At 48.2% G+C, this 21046-nt stretch overlaps 2 protein-coding genes across 3 annotated transcripts in view; both read left to right on the plus strand.

Moving 5' to 3' along the window:
• The first annotated feature begins 159 nt into the window (after positions 1-159).
• Positions 160-7759, plus strand: MLKL (mixed lineage kinase domain like pseudokinase). The gene is made up of 11 exons (XM_005233640.3): positions 160-319; positions 1002-1552; positions 1742-1855; positions 1959-2133; positions 2242-2339; positions 2473-2608; positions 3130-3214; positions 3635-3783; positions 4030-4079; positions 4550-4690; positions 5777-7759. Exons 2-11 carry the CDS (start codon positions 1096-1098, stop codon positions 5827-5829), a joined length of 1458 nt encoding a protein of 485 aa, XP_005233697.2. The 5' UTR covers positions 160-319; positions 1002-1095; the 3' UTR covers positions 5830-7759.
• Positions 6278-21046, plus strand: part of RFWD3 (ring finger and WD repeat domain 3) — a 23093-nt gene continuing 8324 nt past the window's right edge. Inside the window, exons 1-7 of one of the 2 annotated variants that reach the window (XM_055818682.1) lie at positions 6278-6585; positions 8737-9109; positions 10475-10710; positions 12392-12492; positions 12594-12791; positions 14807-14898; positions 17050-17164. In XM_055818682.1, coding sequence (XP_055674657.1) covers positions 8739-9109; positions 10475-10710; positions 12392-12492; positions 12594-12791; positions 14807-14898; positions 17050-17164 — 1113 coding nt within the window. In that variant the 5' untranslated portion in view covers positions 6278-6585; positions 8737-8738. Of the gene's footprint in view, positions 6586-8614; positions 9110-10474; positions 10711-12391; positions 12493-12593; positions 12792-14806; positions 14899-17049; positions 17165-21046 lie in introns of those variants that run through there. The other variant, XM_027781262.2, reaches the window with a different exon arrangement.

Genomic DNA, 21046 nt, shown 5'->3' on the forward strand with positions numbered 1-21046 from the left:
CCAGTCCGGGGGGATGCAGCCTGCCTGGCCCCTTCCTCCTCTGCCTCGGTCAGCTTTCCGAGAACGGGGAGCGGGGGTGATGTGGGAAGTCACCGCGTGTTGCACAACGGCCCTTCCGCTGCCTGGGGGGAGCACCCTATAAATCCGCGCTCGCCCCACTGCACCTCTCCATCAGTGGAGGCAGCCAGGGCGCAGGTGAGCAAAGCGGGGCCGGGTGAACCCTACTGGTTTCTCGTAGCGAACGGCCGAGCTTCTTCCTTCGAGGCCACGCTGGAGAGAGCCTGAAGAGGACAGGCGGGTGGCTGCAGCTCCTTCCTGGGTGCGTTTCTCTCTCGTTTCCACCGGCAGAACCCGGTGCCCCTCTCTGAGCACTGGCTGCACCGATAGTGTGGGTGGCTGCTGCTGACCGCCCTGCAGCAGGGGCGGGTTTCTGGCCCTGCTGCCTGGATGCAGCCTGGGGAGCAGGGACCGGCCCTGCGGGGATGCTGAGCACATAAAAAAAGTTTGATTTAAAATTTTTAATTGGGCAGTACAGGGCTATGGGGAGTATGTGTGAAGTCAGGGATGCTGGGGCTGTGAAGGCGTGAAAGCTTTTGTTGGATGGGTGACAGCAGAGAGAGACACTGGCTAGAAATGAAAAACTTTATGGTCAAAGGTGTAGGGTCTGCAGGCAGGACCCCGGGGGCGCACGTAGCTGGTGCCAGGGGGTGCTGTCCCGGGGATGTTCCTTGGGTTATTGCTGACCCTGCCTGTCTGCGTGTAAGCTCTCCAGGCATGGCTAACACTCTAATTCACACGAATCAAGCCAAAACATCTCTTGCTGATGTGAGGTGGTTTGTGCCGATACTGCTGCCACCGATGTCTCTGTTTGCTTGTGCCTGCTCTGGTCTGCACCAGCAGCCACGGTGCCAGGCACAGCAGGGAAAGCAAAGCATCCGGGGGAGGTATAAGGGGCTATAGGGGACCTGGAGAGCAGGTGCCATGTGGAGGCTGTTCCTTAGGGTGGAAAAGCTCCAGCTGGTTGATCTCCAAGCGGTGCCTGAGGTTCACCTTCACCAGCCCACACCCCCAGGGGCCAAGCCCTTTGCTGCAAGCATGGACATCGTGGAGAGGGTCTTCTCCGTGGCCCAGGCCATCCACGCCCAATTCGAGCAGGTGAAGTGCTGTAAGCACCAGTGCCAGCGTCTCGTGGAGCGCATCCAGATCCTGCTGGAGCCCGTGAGGATCCTCCAGGCTCAGCCGCGAAAGCACATTTCCCACCACGAAGAGGAACTGCTGAAGAAGCTGCTCCGGGTGCTGGGGGAAGCCCAGAAACTCGTGATCAAATACAGCCAGGCCAGCTGGATCCAGAAGTTCCTGAGAGCTCACAGCGCTGGCGAAGAGTTCGTCTGGGTGAACGAGAGCCTGGAGGACATCGCCCAGGGGCTCTCACTCCTGCTGCAGGCAGAGCAGAAGCAGGCTTTCCTGGAGTCTTTCCAGCCAAAGACATGTCGCAGGCAGGATGCCGAGGACCTGAGGGATGACAGGGCTTTCTTGGACCAGGTGATCGCAAGTAAGTGCATTTAACAAACCCGCTTTTCCTGAGACAGTCGCTGGCACCTCTCCTCAGCTGCTGCCCAGCTTCGCCTTGGTGGCCGTGGCCAAGGAGAGCCAAAGGGGCATTTAAACCTTGAGAAAAACTAACCTCACCAGCCCTGCATGTTCATCCGGCGGCCCCACCTCTGTGCATGTCTCTTCCCAGGTACTGAGGAGCCTGAAGATGCCCCCGGGGAGATCTACATCAACAGGCAATGTATGGAGAGCAAGGTAGACTGGATGCAACACGAGCTGAACAAAATCGTGCGTGTGATGGAGTGTAAGTTGGCATCACATCTCTAGGCACCCTGAGCACTGTGTCCTTTCGCCCCGAGCCCTGACTAACGTGTCCGTTGTTCCCTCCTGGTGCATGGCGGGAGCAGGCTTGAAGAAGGTCAATGTTGATAAAAGAGAAGACATCACCGAGATCGAGCCACACCAGCTCACCTTCTACAAGCACCTGCAGGACACTGACAGCTACGACCTCTACGAGGGCGAGTACCTCAAGTACCCCGTTGCCATCAAAACCTTCAAGAGGCCGCTGACCACTGACTCGGCGTGAGTTGTCCTGGGTGGGAGCAACATGGGGCAGCTGGGACAGGAAGGTGGCACAGCGCCATGCCGTGCCTTGCTCCCGGTGTCTCACTGTGCTGTCCCTTTCTGCAGCAAGGTCAGAGACATCTTCGAGAAGGAGATTCAGACCCTGAAGAAGTTTGAGTCTCCAAACATCCTGCGCATGTACGGGATCTGCATTGAGGAGAAAGGTAAGGGGTGTCACATTAATGTCACCCTTTCCCTCCCCTGCCTGTCCCCGGTGCTAGCTGGTGGCAAACGGTTTGTCATGGTCCCCTCCTGAGAGGTGGCACAAGGCAGCGTGCTCAACATTTTGCTTTGCAGATGGGAGCCCCTGCTTCTCCATCATCATGGAGTACTGTAAGCACGGGACGCTGCGGGATGTGCTGACCAAGCACCGGCATCTCTCCTGGGATATCCGCATTCGGATGGCCCTGGGAGCCGCCCGAGGCCTGTACAGGTGAGCTCCCCCATAAATCAGTGGGTCCAACCCACAGTCCACAAGCCACACTCTGCTTCCTGCTCTCTCCCAGTAAGTGGTGGGATCCCACTAGACATTGTTTCCACCACCTTGGGACACTGGGGTGGGAGGCTGGCGAAGGGGTGTGGGGTGGGTTTGGATGCAGTAGTACCCATGTCCCTCGATCACTGGCCCCTGCTTCTGGCCTCAAGCCTGCAAAGGTCTGGAAGGGAGAAAACCCCTTCCCTGCACCCGCAGGGCAGTGTCGGGAGCACCCTGCGGCACAGCCAGCTCTCCTTACGGGCCCTGCTCACCCGCAAGTCTCATTATTTTGCCCAAAGTGGCTCTTCCAGCACCCGCTGGAAGGGTTGGCTTGGCAGGGTTGGTCCACCAAGACAGGCAGAGGGCTTCTGGCTGCTCTGGGTGCCTGGTACTCCGTCCCCTGCACAGCAGGAGGGAGCCCTGGCACGGGGATGGATCCACCACCAACCTGTGTTACCCTCGGTTCTATACGGCTGCAGGTTACACCAGACGGGGGAGAAGTCCCGGCTTCACGGCTGCATCTGCAGTAGCAAGTTCCTGGTGGCCGGGGATTACTGCGTGAAGGTAAGGACAGTGCTAGGAGAAGCCTTTGGGAGTTTTGCATGTTTTTGTGGATGTCTACCCCCATCAACACCAAAGCTGATCTGGATCTGATGATCTGGAATAAAACCTGGAGTAGAGCCATCTCCCCTGTCACCTTAGACACTTAGTTCATCATTATCTCTATTTTATCAGCAGCAAAGCGAGCATTTCTGAGCCATCCACCCTGGGATGAGCTGAAGCTAGGGCAATTCGCTTGCCTCCACCTGTGGTTCCACTTGCACAAAGAGCCACGTGCCGGGCAGCACACGTGGCTGCATGCCAGCCTTTGCTGCCCAGGGCACCTCGCTCCGTTTTCTCCGTCTCAGGGCAGGCCCCAGCCATGCCACGAGTTTCTGCAGGCTGCATTTGCACCGCTTCTCCCTTTCTCGTTCTCTCAATCAGCTGTCGGGGTTTGAGCTGTGTGAAACAGAGTCATCCATCAAGAGGAGAGTCAAGAAGAACTGGAAACAAGTCTCTATGTTGGCTTACATTGCTCCTGAGAACCTGAAAGACATCAACTACCCCTACAAGAGGCCCTGTGAAATATACAGGTGTGTGTGTGTCCCTCCCAGGCAAGGGACCCGTAAGTGGGCAGATGGCTGGCAGAGTAGCTGCTGAGCTATGGAAGGAGGCCAGGTTTAACGGGACACATAAAGCAGCCGCTTGCGGTTGGCGTAGCCCGGCAGCCCCCTCCGTTGGAAGGGAGGACAGCACAGAACCATAGAGTCAGGTTGGAAAAGACCTTTAAGATCATCGTGGTGGGGTGAATGCTGAGACTCTTGCTTCTCTCCTTCCAGCTTCGGGATCGTGCTGGTGGAGATTGCAACCTCCAAAATCCCGTTTGAAGGTGAGACAGAAGTATTTGGTCCCTTGTGTAAAAGCCCCACGACCCAGTGTGGCTCCTGTCTGGCACTGGCTGCTCTCTGCTCCTTCCCGGAGCATCCCCCAGCATGTGAGTCCCAGTGGCAGTGCCTGGCATGCCTGGTTCTGCCCAACAGCTTTGAGTTTCTCCTGGGACTCCAAAACAGTAAAGTATTACAGCAACATGCTTAAGCCACAAACATGCAAGTAATTTTTGTCTCTATTTGATGTTCCTATGCACTGAAGCATAAACACACCTTGCTCCACTGGAGCCCAGCGATGTCGGGGCAAATATGGGGGGGTTCGTCGCGGGCACAGTTCGGGTGGCTTCTCTGCTGGCTTCCCCATGCCACAGGCTGCAGGAAGGCTCCTGGCCCTGCGCTGGGTTTCCTCGCCAGCACCCTCCTGTGGCAGCAGAGCTCCGTCCCGATACCCGTTTGCACGCCCGTTGTCTAGGCTGTACTACCCAGGAGATCATAGAGAAAATCTGCAACCACCATTACCAGGACCCTGTTGGGGAAGATTGTCCTGAGGATCTGCGGAAAGTCATTGACCAGTGCCGGGCCTTTGACCCCTCCCAACGCCCTTCTGCTGAGGGTAAGTGTCTGGGACACCTGGTCCACAGCCCTTTTTTAGCCCTCAATCATCTGCTTTGGCAGGCAGTTTGTCCCTTATTTTGCCTATGAATTTGTCTGGCTTTGTGTTTTGGGATCCCTCCTTGACCTACCTTCTTATGCTAACCCCCAGTACTAGCCCTCTCTTTCCCCTCACTGCTCTCATCACACGATGAGGTTCATGGAGGTAATGTTTACCCATGTCATGACAATAATCACCAGGCTGTTCATTCGGCACCACATAAGAGCAAGCTTTTTCTCTCAGAGAAGTGCCGAGCTGGGAGCAGGGATGTGGGGGTTAATCCCCACTCATGTCCTGCAGGTCCCACAAGCTGGAGGAGCAGCCCACAACATGGCACAGGAACATTTCCTGCCTTGGGCTTTCAGCAATAAATTGCAATCTCGGGAGCTGCTCCACGGCAGGGAAGATTTCACACAAAGCTGGTCTGGGTCTGATCAGATACATAATTGGCCTCCAACAGAAGATTTAACAGAAAGAGCAGGAAAAGACAGAGGAACCTTGCCGGTGTGCTTGAAGGCACAGAGGTCGCACCCTTCCTTCAGTTCATCTCCAACGGATAGAAAGCTTTCTTCAGTCTCATCTGCTTCATCCTATAGGGCCAGTTTTCATATAAGAGATGTGGAAAATATGTGTAAGAAACTACTGTGTGCCACGCTTTCTGTGCCCCCATCTCCCAACAGCAGCTCCCTCAGCAGACCCTGCCCAGGAATGGCCCCCACTGAAATGAAAACATCAAAAAATCATCAGAGATGCTAGCAAAGCTGCAGTGAGGACACAACATGTCTTTATTGCTCTAGTTCAACACCCAGCCATGCCTACATGGTGCTGAGCTGGAAGGACATCTTCTTGTGGCTCTTTCCAACCATCTCTCCTTATAACTGGCTGCTTCTCTTTGGGCTGTGTTTACCTGTGTCTGCTCAGGGCTGTCCCCTGCTAAGGGCTGCCAAGCTGTTATCAGTGAGGGAGAGCTATCTTCTCATCTGGGGAAAAAACAGAGCAGCCTATTGCACATGTTGTTCTGATTAACGCTGTCCTTGTGTTTTGCAGAGATTGTGGACGCACTGGCTGACCTGGAGAAAAGCAGAAACCAAGGAAGTTAACAGCAAAACCAGGGTTGGGTGACCAAAAGCAGCCGAGCACCTTGGAAAGCAAGCCGTGGGAAAGCAGCAGGCCTTCCTCACACCAGCGAGCCCTTCCCTGCCTCGCAGAGACTGACCGTTCAATAACCCGTGTTTGTTTCTCAGCTCCGAGCCCCTCACCTCTCCCAGGGGCCGTGCCTGGGATCTCCTCAGAGGCAGCCAGGGCACCCCACCTCAGGCCCTGCCCCCGAGGGGCCGCCCCCAGGGAGCTCCAGGGGAGGCCGGCAGGAACCCCGGTTGCTAGGGGGATCAAGAGGGACGGGACACGGCCAGCGTCCCCTCAGGCCTGCCGCTGCCCGCGGGCTGCTGGGGCCGGGCTCCATCAACGCTCCCTCGGGGCCCTGCAGGCCCCGCCGCCATGGTAGGGCCCCGCCGCCATGGTAGGGCCCCGCCCACCTCGGCCCCAGTTTGAATCCGCTGGGGCTCCCGCTCTTTTCGCCCCTGCGGCGGCTCCCCCAATGGAAACTCACATCCCGGCGCTCGCCCCACCCCCTGCAGCGCCTGCGTTCTCTCCACCCAATCAGCCGTGCCCGCCCTACGGCACTCTGGCCAATCAGAGCAGACCCTGCCTGTGAGCCTTCACCCGCCCTTCCGTCGGGGAGACGGACAGAGTGGTTGGCCAATAAGAAAGGCGGGTCAGGACGCTGGTTGCCCAATAGAAGCGGGCACAGACGTGGTGGCGCGGTGCTGGAGCAGGACGGTTGTGCCTACTGGCAGGTGAGCGAAGGGTCCCGGCCCCGGTCCCCGTCCCCTAGGCCGCCTCCCCCGGCCCGGCGTCCCAGAGCCCCGCAGGCGCGGCTGGACCCCGGCGGCCGGGGGTGGAACGCGGGTCCTGCCACGGCTCGGCCCATTCCGGCGGCCTGTGCGATGGCGGGCCCGGGCGCTCGGGCTGGCGGGGGAGAGGCCGCCCCGCCCCGCCCCGCTCCGCGCCGCTTGTGTGGTCGGTTGTTATTTAAGACACGGGAGCGCCGCGGAGAGCCGCGAGTAAACCCGCGTGTGCCGAGCTGTGAGGCCTTGGCCGTTTATTTTGGGTTACGGTGAAGCAGGTGCCGCGCAGTGACTGGGGGGGGCCGGAGGGGCCTGGGCAGCGCCCGGGGCTTCTGCTTCGGCCTCCGGGTCGGTGCCCGGGGACTCCCGTGGCGCTGCCCGGCCCCGCGGGCTCTGCCCCCGGTGATCCCCGGTTCGGGGGGCACTGCCGGCACTGCGGGGGGCGCCGCGGGCACTGGCTGGCTGGGCGCCCCGGCCTTGCCCCCCCTCAAAGCCTCTGAGGCTGAGTGGTGAAAACGTCTGTGTTAACAGCTCTTTACAATTTTGTTTTATTAAGACATACGCAGCATTTTAATCCGCGCTGGGGTGGATGTATACACTTGGTTTAAGTCTCACAATTTATGGGGAAATTGAAGGGTCTGTTCTACACGGCAACTTTTATCACGACTGTGAATTCAGCACTGTAGCAGCAGCACCTGATCACTGACAGCTTCATACCTTGCCTGTTCCTGGGGGAGGTGGCATTTCACATCTATTTTTGGCCAAACTTCGAAGGAATTGGGCATTAGGATAAGAATTACAGAGCAATTCATAAGTCAGAATGTCTTAAAAGGTCTATAAAAATATTTGGCTATTATTACATCCCCCTCTAGTAATTCTTGTGTAGATTTTTCTAGTTATTCTTTGTACTAAAAGCAGCCTTTGCCCTGTTTGCGCAGTGCCTAGCCTAATAAATTTTGGTGTGTGCTTCGGACTCTTAAGTAGCACTAAAGGTCTGCAGTTCCCAAGGCCTTTCAGGTTTATGATTGCCTAGGTATTTTTTGAGAATGTGAATGACCTTCAGCAGCTTGCAGGCTTTAATTCACACACCTCCTGCAAAAAAGGACTTTTTTTTGTTGTTATTTGGTTTGGTTTTTTGTTGTGCATCTATTTATTCAATTAATGAAATAATATTCAACTTTTTTGTGTTGTAAGACTGCCTGTAGAACACAGTGATTAAAGCGCTCTAATTTGGTGGCCGACAGCAGCATAATAATTAGCAATGCACAGACTGTTGTCTCCTCTGGTTTTCTTCAAAACCTAAGGTAGCCCTCCTGTTTAGGAGGTAACCAGAAGCCTTTTATCCCAGAGGTGTTTGTAGGGTAGCCATCCCTAAATAATATATATGAGGCTTTACTGCAAGTTTCATGTTTATCTAGTCTCAGGCTGATATGGAATAACAAATGCTGATGCTGTAGGCAACTTGCTACCTGTAACGTCTCAGTTGTGCGTTCTGCTATGATAACCCTTTCTGGGTTTGCACAGTGTTGGTGAATATAAAGCACCTGAAAGGCCTGTTAAGTGAGCTGTGGGTAAGGGTCGATGTCATCTGTTGCCATAACGGAATGTTATTCAAAGAAACTTGAAAATAAACTCACCTCCTGAGAGCAGTGAAACAAAGGACTGCATTGTAGAGCTGCTTGTGTCTGTATTTGTGGGTGTTTGTGCAGTGGAGAATCTCTCAAATATTTCCAAATTCTGTTCTCCAAGATCCATGTGAATTTACTGGCAAGTATATGATGCCAGCAAGAAATCCTTAACTTCCCACGTTCATCCAAAGGCTTACTTAAGTCAGCTTTGCGATGTACCTTTGTGCTAGCTGCTGTTGAGCCAAAGACTTCAAGCCCGGACCTCTGGGAGGGTGCTGCTGTGCTGTGCCAGCGCATGTACGGGTATCGACTTGAGGTGGTTTAGCTCTGCTGCAAGAGGATAAATTTTTTCTTGAGTCTGAAATAAAGGCTTTTGTAGTAGCTGACAGCTGCACCCGATGCTTGCTACAGTCTGGCTTGAAGTCGTGTGCATGCTTGCAAATAAATACTGGTTTTCTTCAACTCTTTGCAGAAATGGCTCAAGAAGAGATGCAAGTTGATCTGCAACCTGTGGCTGGTTACCCTGTGGAGAACCTCAGGACGCTTCCCACAGAGCCCTCTGCTCCCGCAGCACCTTCGTCCAGCGCTCCGGTGCTTGGTGAGGGAGGTGGCAGCAGTACGGTTCTTCCTGCTGATGACGCTGTTGTCACAGCGAATGGTGGCACAAGGGCGGCAGCTGCTGAGCCTGACCCGCAGCCGAGTCCTGCTGCGCCTCGGGGCAGGCTGCGAAGGCAGCTAGGGGTATTTGATCTGCATGAGCTGCTGTGGGTGCCGCAGCATCCGCGAGTGAGAAGAGTTAACAGGCAGCAGAGGATTGGTGGTTCCCAGAGGACAGTCAGTGCCAGGTAAAGCAGAAATTAAATTGGGTCTGAACTGTTATCAGGTCTGGCATCAGTTTAAATCCGCCTTGCTTCCTGGCTTATAGAGCCCGGCTCAGTCCGGGTGTGTGCTGGTGACCAGATTCTGAGCCCCTCACATACCTTTTAAGCTCAGCAATAGCACTGTGCTTTCTGATCTCTTCTCATAGGATCTTTGCTCCTCTTAAGTGAATCCCCCTGTTTCTTGTGTTGGCAGTGGTAGTGTTGACTCCTGTGTCCTTCTACACTTCCCATCTTGCTTGCAGAGCTGCGCCCACCATTCCCTCTGTTCTGCCAGATTCCTGTCGGTGCTTCCTTCAGCAGTGCTGACTCTCAGCAGTTCCAGCCGGGATTTAGCTCAGTGGAGCTTGTGCTCTGTTTTGCATTTCACCATTGATTTGGGGACTGCCTGATTAAATTTTCTGGTGACATTTGCTGCAGAAACTTTTGAAAACATGCAAACTAGTATTTTTCTGTAGGTTTTTTTGTTACCTCCAGGCAAAGAAAAAAATACTCTGTGTTTAATACATTTGTGATGGGTTTAAAGGGTGATTCAGAGTAGGAATGCTCTCCAGCTGGAAAGACATCTCTGTTTCTGGTTGGTTTGTTTTTTTGTCTCATCTTTGTAGCTTTTGTAAATGCTGAGGGCGAAATTATAATTAACTGGAGCATTGCGTTTAAATTCAGTGAGACCAAGAACTCCTCTCCTCCCAGATGGTTAAACATAACTGTACTGTTTGCCCTTGGATTGCACCTGAAGGTCACTGTAGTTCTCAAAGCTAGAAGGCAAGCTGAAAAGCTTCTCTTTTGAATCTGAGGGATAATTAAGATAGCTGAACTGAATGGGGGGAGAGGGGAGGATGTTTCTATCCAGGGATGAAGTTCCAGTAGAAAAGAGGAGGGAAAGCAGAAAACCCAGGCACCAAGTAGTCAATGGAATGAGACTCGAACACAAGTCTCATGCATCTAAAGTTACCAATGGCTATGGGAACCAGGCTTGAGGACTGAAGGTACCGATAAGGAGTTCCTTAGGCTATTGGTGAACAATACTTCTTTGCTTTTCTTCTCTCCAGTCCCACCCCACCCCAAAAGAAAGCAGTATCGTAACAAGAAAGAGATTTTCTTTGAGCTGAGCAAAATGAAGTGTTGCTGTGTGGTACTGCTGGTGGTTCATAAAACGGGCCATTGTGTGGGATTGCCCTGCTACTAGAGAAAGTCTGTCTTGATAACTTTGCTACCTTCCTATGGCTGTCAGAGCCTAGCAATTTTACTGCAAACAAGTGTGGAGAAACGTGCCAAGTCTTTAGCTTACCTGTAATAACTGGCTTTTATTTCTTGTTTTCCCGGACTCAGGGCAGCATTGGACCGCTACTTTCAAGTCAGCAGGACCCAGGAGCCAGCTACAGGACAAGTTCTGCGCCTGGAGCCCTTGCCTATCATGAGAGACAACCAGGAACACAGCTCTGATGAAACAGTAGAACTGAGCGACTCCGACAGCAGCACTTCTGAGGAGGAAGAGGAAGCGGTGGAGGCTGCAGCACCACTGTTACCATCAGCCCAGGAGATGCCTCCAGCAGCGAGCTCAGGAGGTTTGTGCTGTGGTTGAGCTGTGTAGCGACAGATTGCAGAAACTCATCTTGCTGTTTCAAAACTCAGTGGGGAAACCCTTTCAAGCTTCACAACAGATAGTGTTAAGAGATGATTATGCCACAGCTGTTGGGAGCTGATTGCTACCACAAGGCTTTCCAGCAAGCAGTTCCTAAGAGCAGTAGTGGCAATAGGTGATTGCTACTGTAATGTTAAATACAATCTTTTTGCTATTTGCAGGCTGCTACTTATAAATAATCCCGGAAATATACAGAGTAACTTCAAGTTCAGAAATTATTACCATGCTTCTGCAGTTGTATATTGTCAAGGAGCATTACTGAAGTCATCAAGTTGCACCTTGGAGATCAGCAGTGCTTTCAGTATTTTTTTAGTTATCTGGGATTTCAGTCTGCTTTGGTTCAGAGGTTTTCTTTTCATTCCTGCAACTCCTTGTGACACTTAACTGAGGAGATGGAGCTTAGGACAGTGGGCTTCTTGGTTGGCGTCTTTCCTGTGCTTTTTCTGGCTCGCCATCCTTTATCTAGTTCACAGGCTGCCATGCACTTCAGTGACATTGCGATGAACGCAAGCAGTTTATGTAAGAGTGACAAATTGTTAACCTGCTAGTCAACGTTATTGATGCCCAGAGAATATGAGAACAAGATTAGGTTATTTTACTTCAGTCTCTAAGGAATGTCCTTATGTTTCACAGTCTGCCCTTAGTTTTGTTATTGATTGGCCAGCCCACCATGACACCTTTTTTTGAGGGTACATCTATGAGGTGTCTTTTGAACAGATGAATTTGCTTGCTCTGAGCTAGTCTTACACGTGACAGGAGCTCAAGCTGTTAAGTGCTGTCTAATATTGTGTGAACATATGCTCTCTGTTTGGTTTTCTGGAATTCCCTTTGCCTTTTTTGCTTATATAAAGCCACTGGTTCCTCTTCAGCCCAGAACCTTAGAGGCTGAAATCTTCATTGACATTGGCCAGGGTTATCTGCCTTGAATACTAAATGTGACTAACGGCGCTGTCGTTTTGTGAGGAGATATTGGGGACACAATGATATCTGCTCCTTTTATAGTATGCTGGTGGTGGTAATACAAATTTAGCTTTTCTGTGTGCCCATGCTTCAACAGAAGGGCGAACAGAGGCCCACCACAAAAACATATGGCCCAACAGAATTGCTAGTTCGGACAACAACCAGCTGGAAAACCACTTAAGTCGGGGTGAACGGAAACATAGCATACGGTAAATGCTTTCTTGGCATATGAAATATGCATGCTTAGATCCCTTGGCAAAATAACTTCTGCATGTTGGTTGTTTGTCTTTCTCTGGGCATAACAACGCAGGGGTGTAACCTTATATCAGCATAAATGTAGACCTGTATGCAGATGTGTTTGTTTCGAGCAGGTTAGAAAATCCAGTTAACAACGTTTGTCTTTTTCACTGAAATTCTGCTGCTTTTTATAAAAGAAAACATAAAATTCTTCAGCAATACTGTTGACGAATAGAAGGGCTTACACACAGACTGCCTGACCTGCCTTATCCAGGGCACTGATCTGAAGCTTTGTATGTTACCTGTGCAGTTGTGCTGCTTACCTTATGCCTTGGTGATTTCAGGTCAAGAAGAACTCCTTTTTACCCCTGTTATATATCAGTTTATTTAAGCAATGCTTTCTTTAGTTTCCAGTCTGATCCAGGCAGAGCTGCCTCAAGCTTTGTCTCAAGCTTCTGCAGAACGTGGAAGTAATGAAGATGAAGAGGCTGAGGTCCAGGAAAAGCAGGTAAGGTGACCTAAATGCTTTTGGAGACAGATTAAATAGGATAAATGGTGCCTTTGTCTAAAAAAAAGTGTTGTGTGTTTTTTCTTAATTTTTAATCCTAGAGGACTCCAGTAAAGAAACTGGAGCCACCAGTTTGTGTTGCGCCACGAGAGGAGGAGGAAGGGGATACCTGTACTATCTGCTTTGAGCAGTGGACCAACACCGGGAACCACCGTCTCTCAGCGCTGCGGTGCGGACACCTGTTTGGTTACACGTGCATTGAAAGGTGGCTGAAGGGACAGGCAGGGAAATGCCCCCAGGTAACATGGATCTTTATGTGCGCTGGAAGGGGCTTGCTGTTGGGTAACTTCTGCTGCAGGTGTGGTCACCGTAACTGCTCTAACCGCTTGCTGCGTGAAGAGTCCACCTTTGTCTGCTGTCAGAAATAACAAAAATCACCATTATTGTGATGTAGCTAGGCCAGGAACAACTAGCACTACTTTAAAGGGGGAATTCTGACTTGGATTTTCTTCCTGAAGTATTTTTGAGTAGCAGACACAGAAGTTGGAGAGTTCAAGTGTTAAACCTGTATAAGTGGTTTCAGAACACTGCACTGTGGTCCCAGAGTGTAGCAATGGCAGACAGATTCCTAGAATCAATTAACTAAGCGTAAAGAGTACGTTATTGGACAAGAAATCAATGTTGGAGAACTGTTTTCAGCTGGTTAATCTTCTGTTTTGAACTGCATCTGCTTTTGCAGGCTTTAAGCAGATCAGGTTGTTTAAGGTACCTTGCAGAGAGTAAACTGAGAAACAAGTTGCATCCTTTAATGTCCATTTGTGATGATAGATCTGCTCTTTAAGGTGCTCTTTTCAGCTTTGTTTGCATGGGTAATACTGATCCCTTTCAATTAGGTCTGTGCTTCTGTGATGTGTTTCCATTCCTTATTCCTTTTCTCCAGAAAGCAATGTTGACAAAAAAATAGGGCAACGAGTACCTGGTAAATAGGGTTCAGTTCTGCTGCTTTCTGACTCGGTGGCTGGAAGCTCAGGATTTCTTTGGCTTTGTCATTTTGAGAACCTTCATGGTCTTGCTTGACTTTGTGCAGGATTCCCTCCTCTCAGCAAGAAACTTCCTGTTGACGTGCACTCTGATGAAACCTAAAGAATCACTGTTGCCATAGCAAAGGCCCAAACCTTATTTTTAACACTGTCAATACTGTGTAAGCTTTTCTTCACCTACTCTGGCCCCAGACAGAATTCTCAGAGGCCTTCCAGGCATCTTTACTTTTTGGAATTCTGTGACTGCTTTCTTCTTGAATCCTAAATACACATAAGGGGTGCTTGCTTCCTCTTTTTCTTCTGGTGATGTAATTACTGAAAACTTTGTGGGAGAACTTGGTCTGGTGAGAACGTTGCAGCTAAATCATCCTCCCTTCATTCTCAGTCGCTGTCCTTTTGCAACTGGGCGTCCTCTGATTGAATAGCACAGAGTTGCTGTGCGTGGTGCTCTGTATACTAAGTGGCTTGAGTGCAAGTTGCTGTGAAATTGCAGCGTTCTTGCTTGGGCCAGTGACAGCTGCCGGCTGCCAGGAGGGCTGTCTTAGCCACTTACTGCTCTGCAAGGCAGCCCTTTATGAAGGGAGAGGGTTTATCTGATCTGAAACTGTTGCTCATGATATCTTCACGCTACTAAATAATAGAGAAGCCTGCATTTTAAGCGCACATAGTAATTTAGTGTTCAGCAGAGGTTACTAGAGCTGAGTATTCACTGCCTCTCTTCTGATCCGCAAAGTGTATTAGCGAAGCAGTGAGCTTCCAGATGGTATCGTTTCTTCCAAGTCTCAACTCAGGGGGAAGTATTATCTCTTATTTTTAAGATGAACCTAAAGTACAAAGTGGTCATAGCCGGGTGCACGAAGTTATTGAAATATATCCCTGTGTATCGCTGAAATCGGTGAGATGTCGGTGTTTCCTACTGACACTGGAATGCTTTTATGGATTTGGGCCTATGGGATTTGATTAAAGGAGTATAGTAGATAAATAACAGTTGGGAGAATACTCAGGGATTTCTAAATCCTTGTCTGTTGGGCAGCCCGTATTAATCTTTTCAAAACAGAAGTTGGGCTAGTGTTTTGTTTTTAGATCTTTTTGCCCTCCTTTGTCTGGTGGTTGTTGGTTTTTTTTGTCCCTGGAACTTAGCTGACCGGGCTGCGTTGCTGATGCTTCAAGAAATTAAAAATTGCTTTAACAATTTTTCAAAACAGTACCTAGCAACGTGTAGAGATGCATTGGTTAAATTCTCATAGATGAACTGAACTTGTCTTTTCTTTCAGTGCAATAAGAAGGCAAAACGTTCTGACATTGTGATCCTGTATGCTTGCAATTTGAAAGCGCTGGATACGAGTGAGCAGGAACGCATGAAAAGGTATGGAGTCTCCATGTGAAGATACGGCCTCACTGACTGCATGCTACTGAAAGCTGCAGTCTAGCTTCTACTTCATGCTTTAATTTCCTGTATTGTCTAAAGCAATTTGTGCATTCCCTTGGAGATTATCAGGAGTATGGCAGGCTTAACAAACCAAGGCCTTGCCGTATTGCATGTGTCTTACCCAGGAGAATTTTCTTTTGGAACAGAATTCTTGAGTTTGTGCTTTGCAGCACTGAAATAGAAAAAACTCTCTTGTGCTGTATCCTGAAATGTCATCATGGAGAACATGCAGAGTTGTTGCCAAAAAGCTGTTTATTGCTAATTCATCATTAAATGAGAAAAGCGAGGCATAGTTAAAATGCAAGGGTCTTGAATAGCTGACCTTTTCTGCTGTCTTTTCTGCATGCATTAAACGGAGTAACCTCTCGCATGAATCGCTTTCCATCTTGCTTTGTCAAACTCTTCATGTAGCTTTACTTACAAAAGGTCAGCAAGCATTACTATGACTCTGCTTCCCCCCTCCAAGTTTAAAATGTAGACTTACTGAAAAAAGGAAAAGCAGGTATGAAAATGGGGATTAATTTCTGTTCAGTAAGATGCTGTCACAGTTACTATCCTGAAATTAGAAGGCTGCAGATATCTGGGTTCTCCTGAATCTTGTAGTGAATAGAATTTAATTGGGGTCTTCACATATCTCTAACTAGACTGCTAGTCTTTCAACAGAAACCTCACTGTCCTGGTAATTACTGATCAGAAATTATTGAGGAGAAACTGTCACGAAGGGAAAAATATCTCTTCTGTCCAGATTGCCCCTGCCTGCTGGTGTTTGAACTGTACCTTTAGAAGGGTCACACTTCTTTTACTGGATTGACGTTGCAAAACAAATGATAAATAAGACGTTTTTTTTCAAAAGCACAGAAAGCATTTCGGTGTTTAAATCTTACCTGTCACAGAGAGGTAGTTGTCTAACTGCTGCTTGTGTCTCAGAATCTTGCTGCAGCCATTCCCCACTTGCCCTAACCTCCTCTGCCCCCTGTTTTTGTTGGGAGGCAGACACCAATGACTGCCTCAGTCCAGGGAAGTAGCTGGCAGCGGCTGCTTCGTGGCACACAGTCACCAGTGGAGGACAAATGTGAACACTGGTGCGTGCATCAATATTGTTTGCACATAGCCTTGTTATTGGGTATAAGATCATGGGCTTTGTTTTTCACATTCAAAAGAGCCAGCCTTCAGGCTCTGGGTACTTATATAAAGAATGTCTTTGCAGTGGTTAAATAGAGCATTTCACCTGTTTCTTCTGCAGGAAGGAAAAAATCATGTGCAGAAGCTGTAGGGAAATGACAGAATTCTGTGCTTGGTCAACGTGCAAAGCTAGGTCTGTACATTTAGAAGGTTCTTAGGCAAGCTGGGGTCTCCCTGCACAGGAACTAGTGAAACGACTGGAATACTGTACCTTTTGAAGTGCAGAATGCAGTGGTCAACATTATAGACCAAATGTACAGATAATTTTAAGGAATACTGGTATTTTTTCTTCCTCTTTAACTATTCTTTCATGTGCAAAGCCTCTATGAGAGAGAAATGGAAGTATGTTACCAAAACTGCTGCTGTTAAATGGTGTTTATGCGCTTTTTAGGCTTAAGGTGAGGTAGCAAGTATGGCTTCTATATGGGCATTCACAGAGAATTTATCTGTATCTGTCTGGTACAGCTATCTTTTCCTGAAACACACAATTAGTTACTGGTAGTAGAAACACGTGTGAAGATCTTGCTGTGTTATGACTTGCTGTATTACTGACATGGTATATTGTGTGGACATTGGTGGTAGAGAATTTGCTAAACTGTTTCTGTAGGAAAAAAACGAACTGATTTCTCTTTCAGTCTACTAAATTAGTACATTTGCAGAGGGTGAGAAGAAAGGCTGCTGTTTCTATGGAACAATAGTTGAGTGAGTCATGCACTACAGTTGTATAACTGAGAACATCTTGAGGTGAATGTACTGGATGAGTGTGGTACCAGATTTTCTGTTACTTTTGAATTTGCCTGAACAGAACTTGTTTTGGAATGAAGCCCGAGGATAGGAGTTGACAGCCCAGAGAAGCATCCTAGATGATACCTAGTCCTAAGGATTGCTTTTCTCTTGTTTCTCTAGTTCTTTAGCAAAGGAGCAAATGTTGCGGAGACAGGCAGAGCTGGAATCTGCACAGAGCCGTCTCCAGTTGCAGGTTTTGACCGACGAATGCAGCAAACTCCGCAAGCAAGTTCAGGTGAGCCTCATGCTACCAATACACAGAGGATTCCCTTTCTCTTCAGCCTGTCTTTTGTACGTTCCCTTAGGGGACTGAGAAGGCAGGCTTCCAGTTTTAATAAGCAGCAAGATTTAGTAAACTCAATTGGTGAATCATCAGGATTCACCTGAACATCCCATGCTGGCGTACTCACGTGTACTATCTAACACCAATCTTTTTTTTGCGTTCTTCTAAGACTTCATCAAAGTTGGAAGCACAGCTTCGCAGTAAAGGGTGTCTTTTGGCTGATTATATTGGAGGCTGCTCCTTGGGTTTTGTGGTGCCTGTAAAGGCCTGATAATACAGCATCAAACTCGAGGCCTTAAGTTTTCTCTTAGGTGCATCGAAATAAGCTTTGAAAATTGCTCTAGTAAATGTGTGATGGTACTGATTATCACTAGTTAGTCAAGAGTCTTTGAGAAGTGGTTTATGAAGCAGTATGACTGCTTGCAAAAAAACAAAGAAAACAACAATCCCCCACTATTGTTTTTTGTGAAGGTCAGTCAGCATTCTACTTGAGCACCTTCTGGTCCCATGAGACCTGGCCTGTCAGCGGGGTAGGCTATATGCATGGGCTGAACAGCTGCTAACAGGCACCTCTGTCCCCTTAGAATACAAATTACTGAAAATAAATGACCGATTGCTAATCGTCTGCTTCCTGTCTGGCTTATGCAGTACTGTGATATGTTGTAACCCATCACAGCTGCTTTTGCAGAATTCCTATGAATGGTGGACTCTACTGGTGCTTCCAACTGAATTATCTGGCATGTTCCACTACTGCTAGGTTTTCCAGCAGTCTGTTTCATAGCCAGTTTGCTGCTTTTTTTTTCTTTTGTGTGAAGTAGAAGCTATCTAATCTCTTGCTGTCTAGTAACTCACTTAATTTTGTACTCTTCTCTACTTCTGGATTTTTTTATAGCCTCGGCTATTCATGTCTGTACATTAAGCAACATCCTCTTTGCTGAAGTCTTCCTGTGTGATGTAAGATAAGTCTTTTATAAATTGTTTGCTTAAATTCCTGCATGAAGCTGTAAGCTTATCAGAGCTAATAAGAAAATGGGTCCACTTTAAAGTTTGGTTTAAGAAAAATGTGAATAAGATAAAACTGCAGGTCTGTAATGTCCCTTTGCAGTTCTTTTGGTGTTAAATGATAGAGTGTCCAGTCTAATGGAATTGAAGTTGCATGTTATAAAGATTAAGCACCCTGTGTTCTTTAAGCTCTGTTTCAGTATTTATACTGCATTCATCACTGTCCTATAGTGGTTAATGTGAATGCTGGAAGCAATTTTAAGGTGCTTGTTTATACTATGAATAAACTGAAAGTAAAACAATTTGCTGGGGAGCAGAAAAATCAGCAGGAAGTGTGGAATAAATCTCCAAGTTGTTTGATTAGATTTTGAGCATATGCCTAATGAGTTCCTTCTCTTATGAGAGGTTATTTAGTAAGCAACTACTTGCATAGAATTGTTGAGGTTGGAAGGGACCCTGCAGTTTTCGAGCCCAACGCAAGCTGGTTCACTTCAGCATTGGGCTGGGTTGCTCAGGGCACTGTCATGCCAGGTGTTGAGTGTATGAGAGCAGATCACACATCCTCTCTGGACATCCCACTGTTTGACTATCCTCATTGAGAAGCCTTTTTTTTTTTTTCTTCCCCCCCCCCCCCCCCCCCCCCCCCAATCAGAACTTGCCTTGTTAAATCTTGAGTCTGTTGCCCTGCTCCTTTCAGCAAGCAAGGCTACTGCTGGCACAAGAAAACATGTTTAACTGGCATACAAAGCTGTAAGTCAACATAGAAAACCAAGTGCTGTGGGATTTCAAAAGAAATGCGCGAAATCTCCCTATGCTCAAAGGGACGTTTGATATGGCAAGGTTCAGTTGTAGTTGTGATGTTCAGTGGTTGCATACAAGCCTTGGCGTCTGAAGCCTTATGGAGAGCAAATGCCATTGGTTTCCCCCCAGAAGTCATTATGTGAGGTGATTTTTTTTTTTTTTTGTTCCTAATGTGCTTGAAAGCTGTGCCTCAGCAGCAGTCATGTCACAAGTTGTGAACTTTTTTTAGGTTTGTACACGTTTTTCTCTGCTGTTGTCCATTGTACTTTGTTATTCAAGTGTTTAAGATGAGGCTAGAAAAGTGATGTTTTTTTTAAGTCTTTAGCTACATGAAAATGTATGAGGAAAGGAACTTGGGAGTTGAGGGGAGAGAGGGTAGGTGGCAAACTAAAACTCTGGAAGAAATCTGTCAGCAGTGTTGTTTCTGTACGTAAGCCTGCAGCGTGTGCTGTGCTGAGCTGTATGCTGCACGGCAGGGTCAGGCTTGCGTTTTGGAAGCAGTGCTACTGAAGCCAGCCTTTTGCCTGAAGTTTTTTTTCCTTTGCGAGCACAAAGAAGTTGAGGATCAGATGTGAGCTGCTGCCGTACTCTTGAATCTGCCAAAATTTTCAGTGAAAGTTATCTAACAATAAGCAAACCATCTCTGGCTTCTGGCATGAATACCACTGATGGAGTGGGTAGGAGATTGATTTTTTGTGAGTGGGAAACAGTAGCTCTGTGTATGGAGCAGTGAAGGGAGGACTGGCAGGGTGATGACAGGAGATAGCACACTGCTGTGGAGAAGAATGCAAGTGTCATTGTGAGCCTTGCAGAAATTGGTTTATATTGCTTGATGTATTGGAAAAGCTTTTCTAATAGGATTTTCAGAGCATCGAAAAGGAATTGGATGGCAAAATGTGAATAAAAATTTTTGAACCTAATACACTTAGAAAAATTTTAGGCTAATGGTTTTATTGCATAAAAATCTTTGATCTTTTTGATCTTTGTGTCCCCCTCCAGTGGATCCCTAGGGAAGATCTAAAGAGGTAAAAGCCAGTATTTCATTCAGTTGTTACTTGTAGTGAAGCAGATTAAAAATACTCGGTGTCCCTTGGACTGAATTTGAACCTGAACCAAAGGAAGGCAGAATGCCTGGAGTGCTGCACCACAGCTTGCGGTTGTACAGCCACGTGTTTATCTCTATTAAATGCAAGGCTGGGGCCGTGTAGTGCAAAATAGCAGGTATGGCTTCTGTGAGAGGTCTGTGGGAGCGCAGCCAGAGAGGGAGGCAGTTATCAGATGGCTGTCAGTCTTTAAAGCTTCATATCAGCTATTAAGACTGTAACCTAATACCCAAAAGAAAACTGTTCTGAATTTGTTGTAGCTAGTGGTCTTCCTGTTCATTGTGCTCTTCTACTTCTTATGCATACTGCTCAGGAAGGCTTCTGCTGTGGAACCTCTCCTTTCCCCAACCTGTGTGACTGTTCATCTCTGCAATGGCAAGCTGACATCTAGGAGGTGGTCATAGTGGGTGCGGGGAGATGCATGTGCCCTCGAGGCCCTTGGGTAACACTGGGCATCGGGAAAACCCTGCAGAGCTGCTTAACAGAAGGTGTAGGATTGCATTACCTTTTCGAATACATTTACTTTTTTAATAACTGGTGTAAAAGTTGAGTGCAGGTGACAAGGAGAGGTTTGTAAACTCCCCAGAGCAACAAATAATTTTAATGTATTCTGATAATCGGTGGTGGTATCCTCCTGCCACTTAGAAATAATGAGTTTATTAAATTTTTGATTAAAAGTCACTTTCTTCCAAGTTACCTGTGTTTTCACTGACTTCTTACTCTAAGCCCAAAGCTATAGCTTCCATCATAAGCATCGTAGCACCCCCACACTACATCTTCCCAGGTTGTTTTTCTTTTGCCTTTTTGTTCTGATGGGATCATCTTGAGTCTTCAGTTTTTATTTTTGTATTTATGTTTTTTATTGCCTTGGGGAATTTGCAATGCACTTGATGCAAAACAGATCAGACCTCTGTAAAATATCAGAATT

The sequence above is a fragment of the Falco peregrinus genome, chromosome 14 (assembly GCF_023634155.1).
Source record: "Falco peregrinus isolate bFalPer1 chromosome 14, bFalPer1.pri, whole genome shotgun sequence".
In the NCBI taxonomy this organism is placed as follows: Eukaryota; Metazoa; Chordata; class Aves; order Falconiformes; family Falconidae; genus Falco; species Falco peregrinus.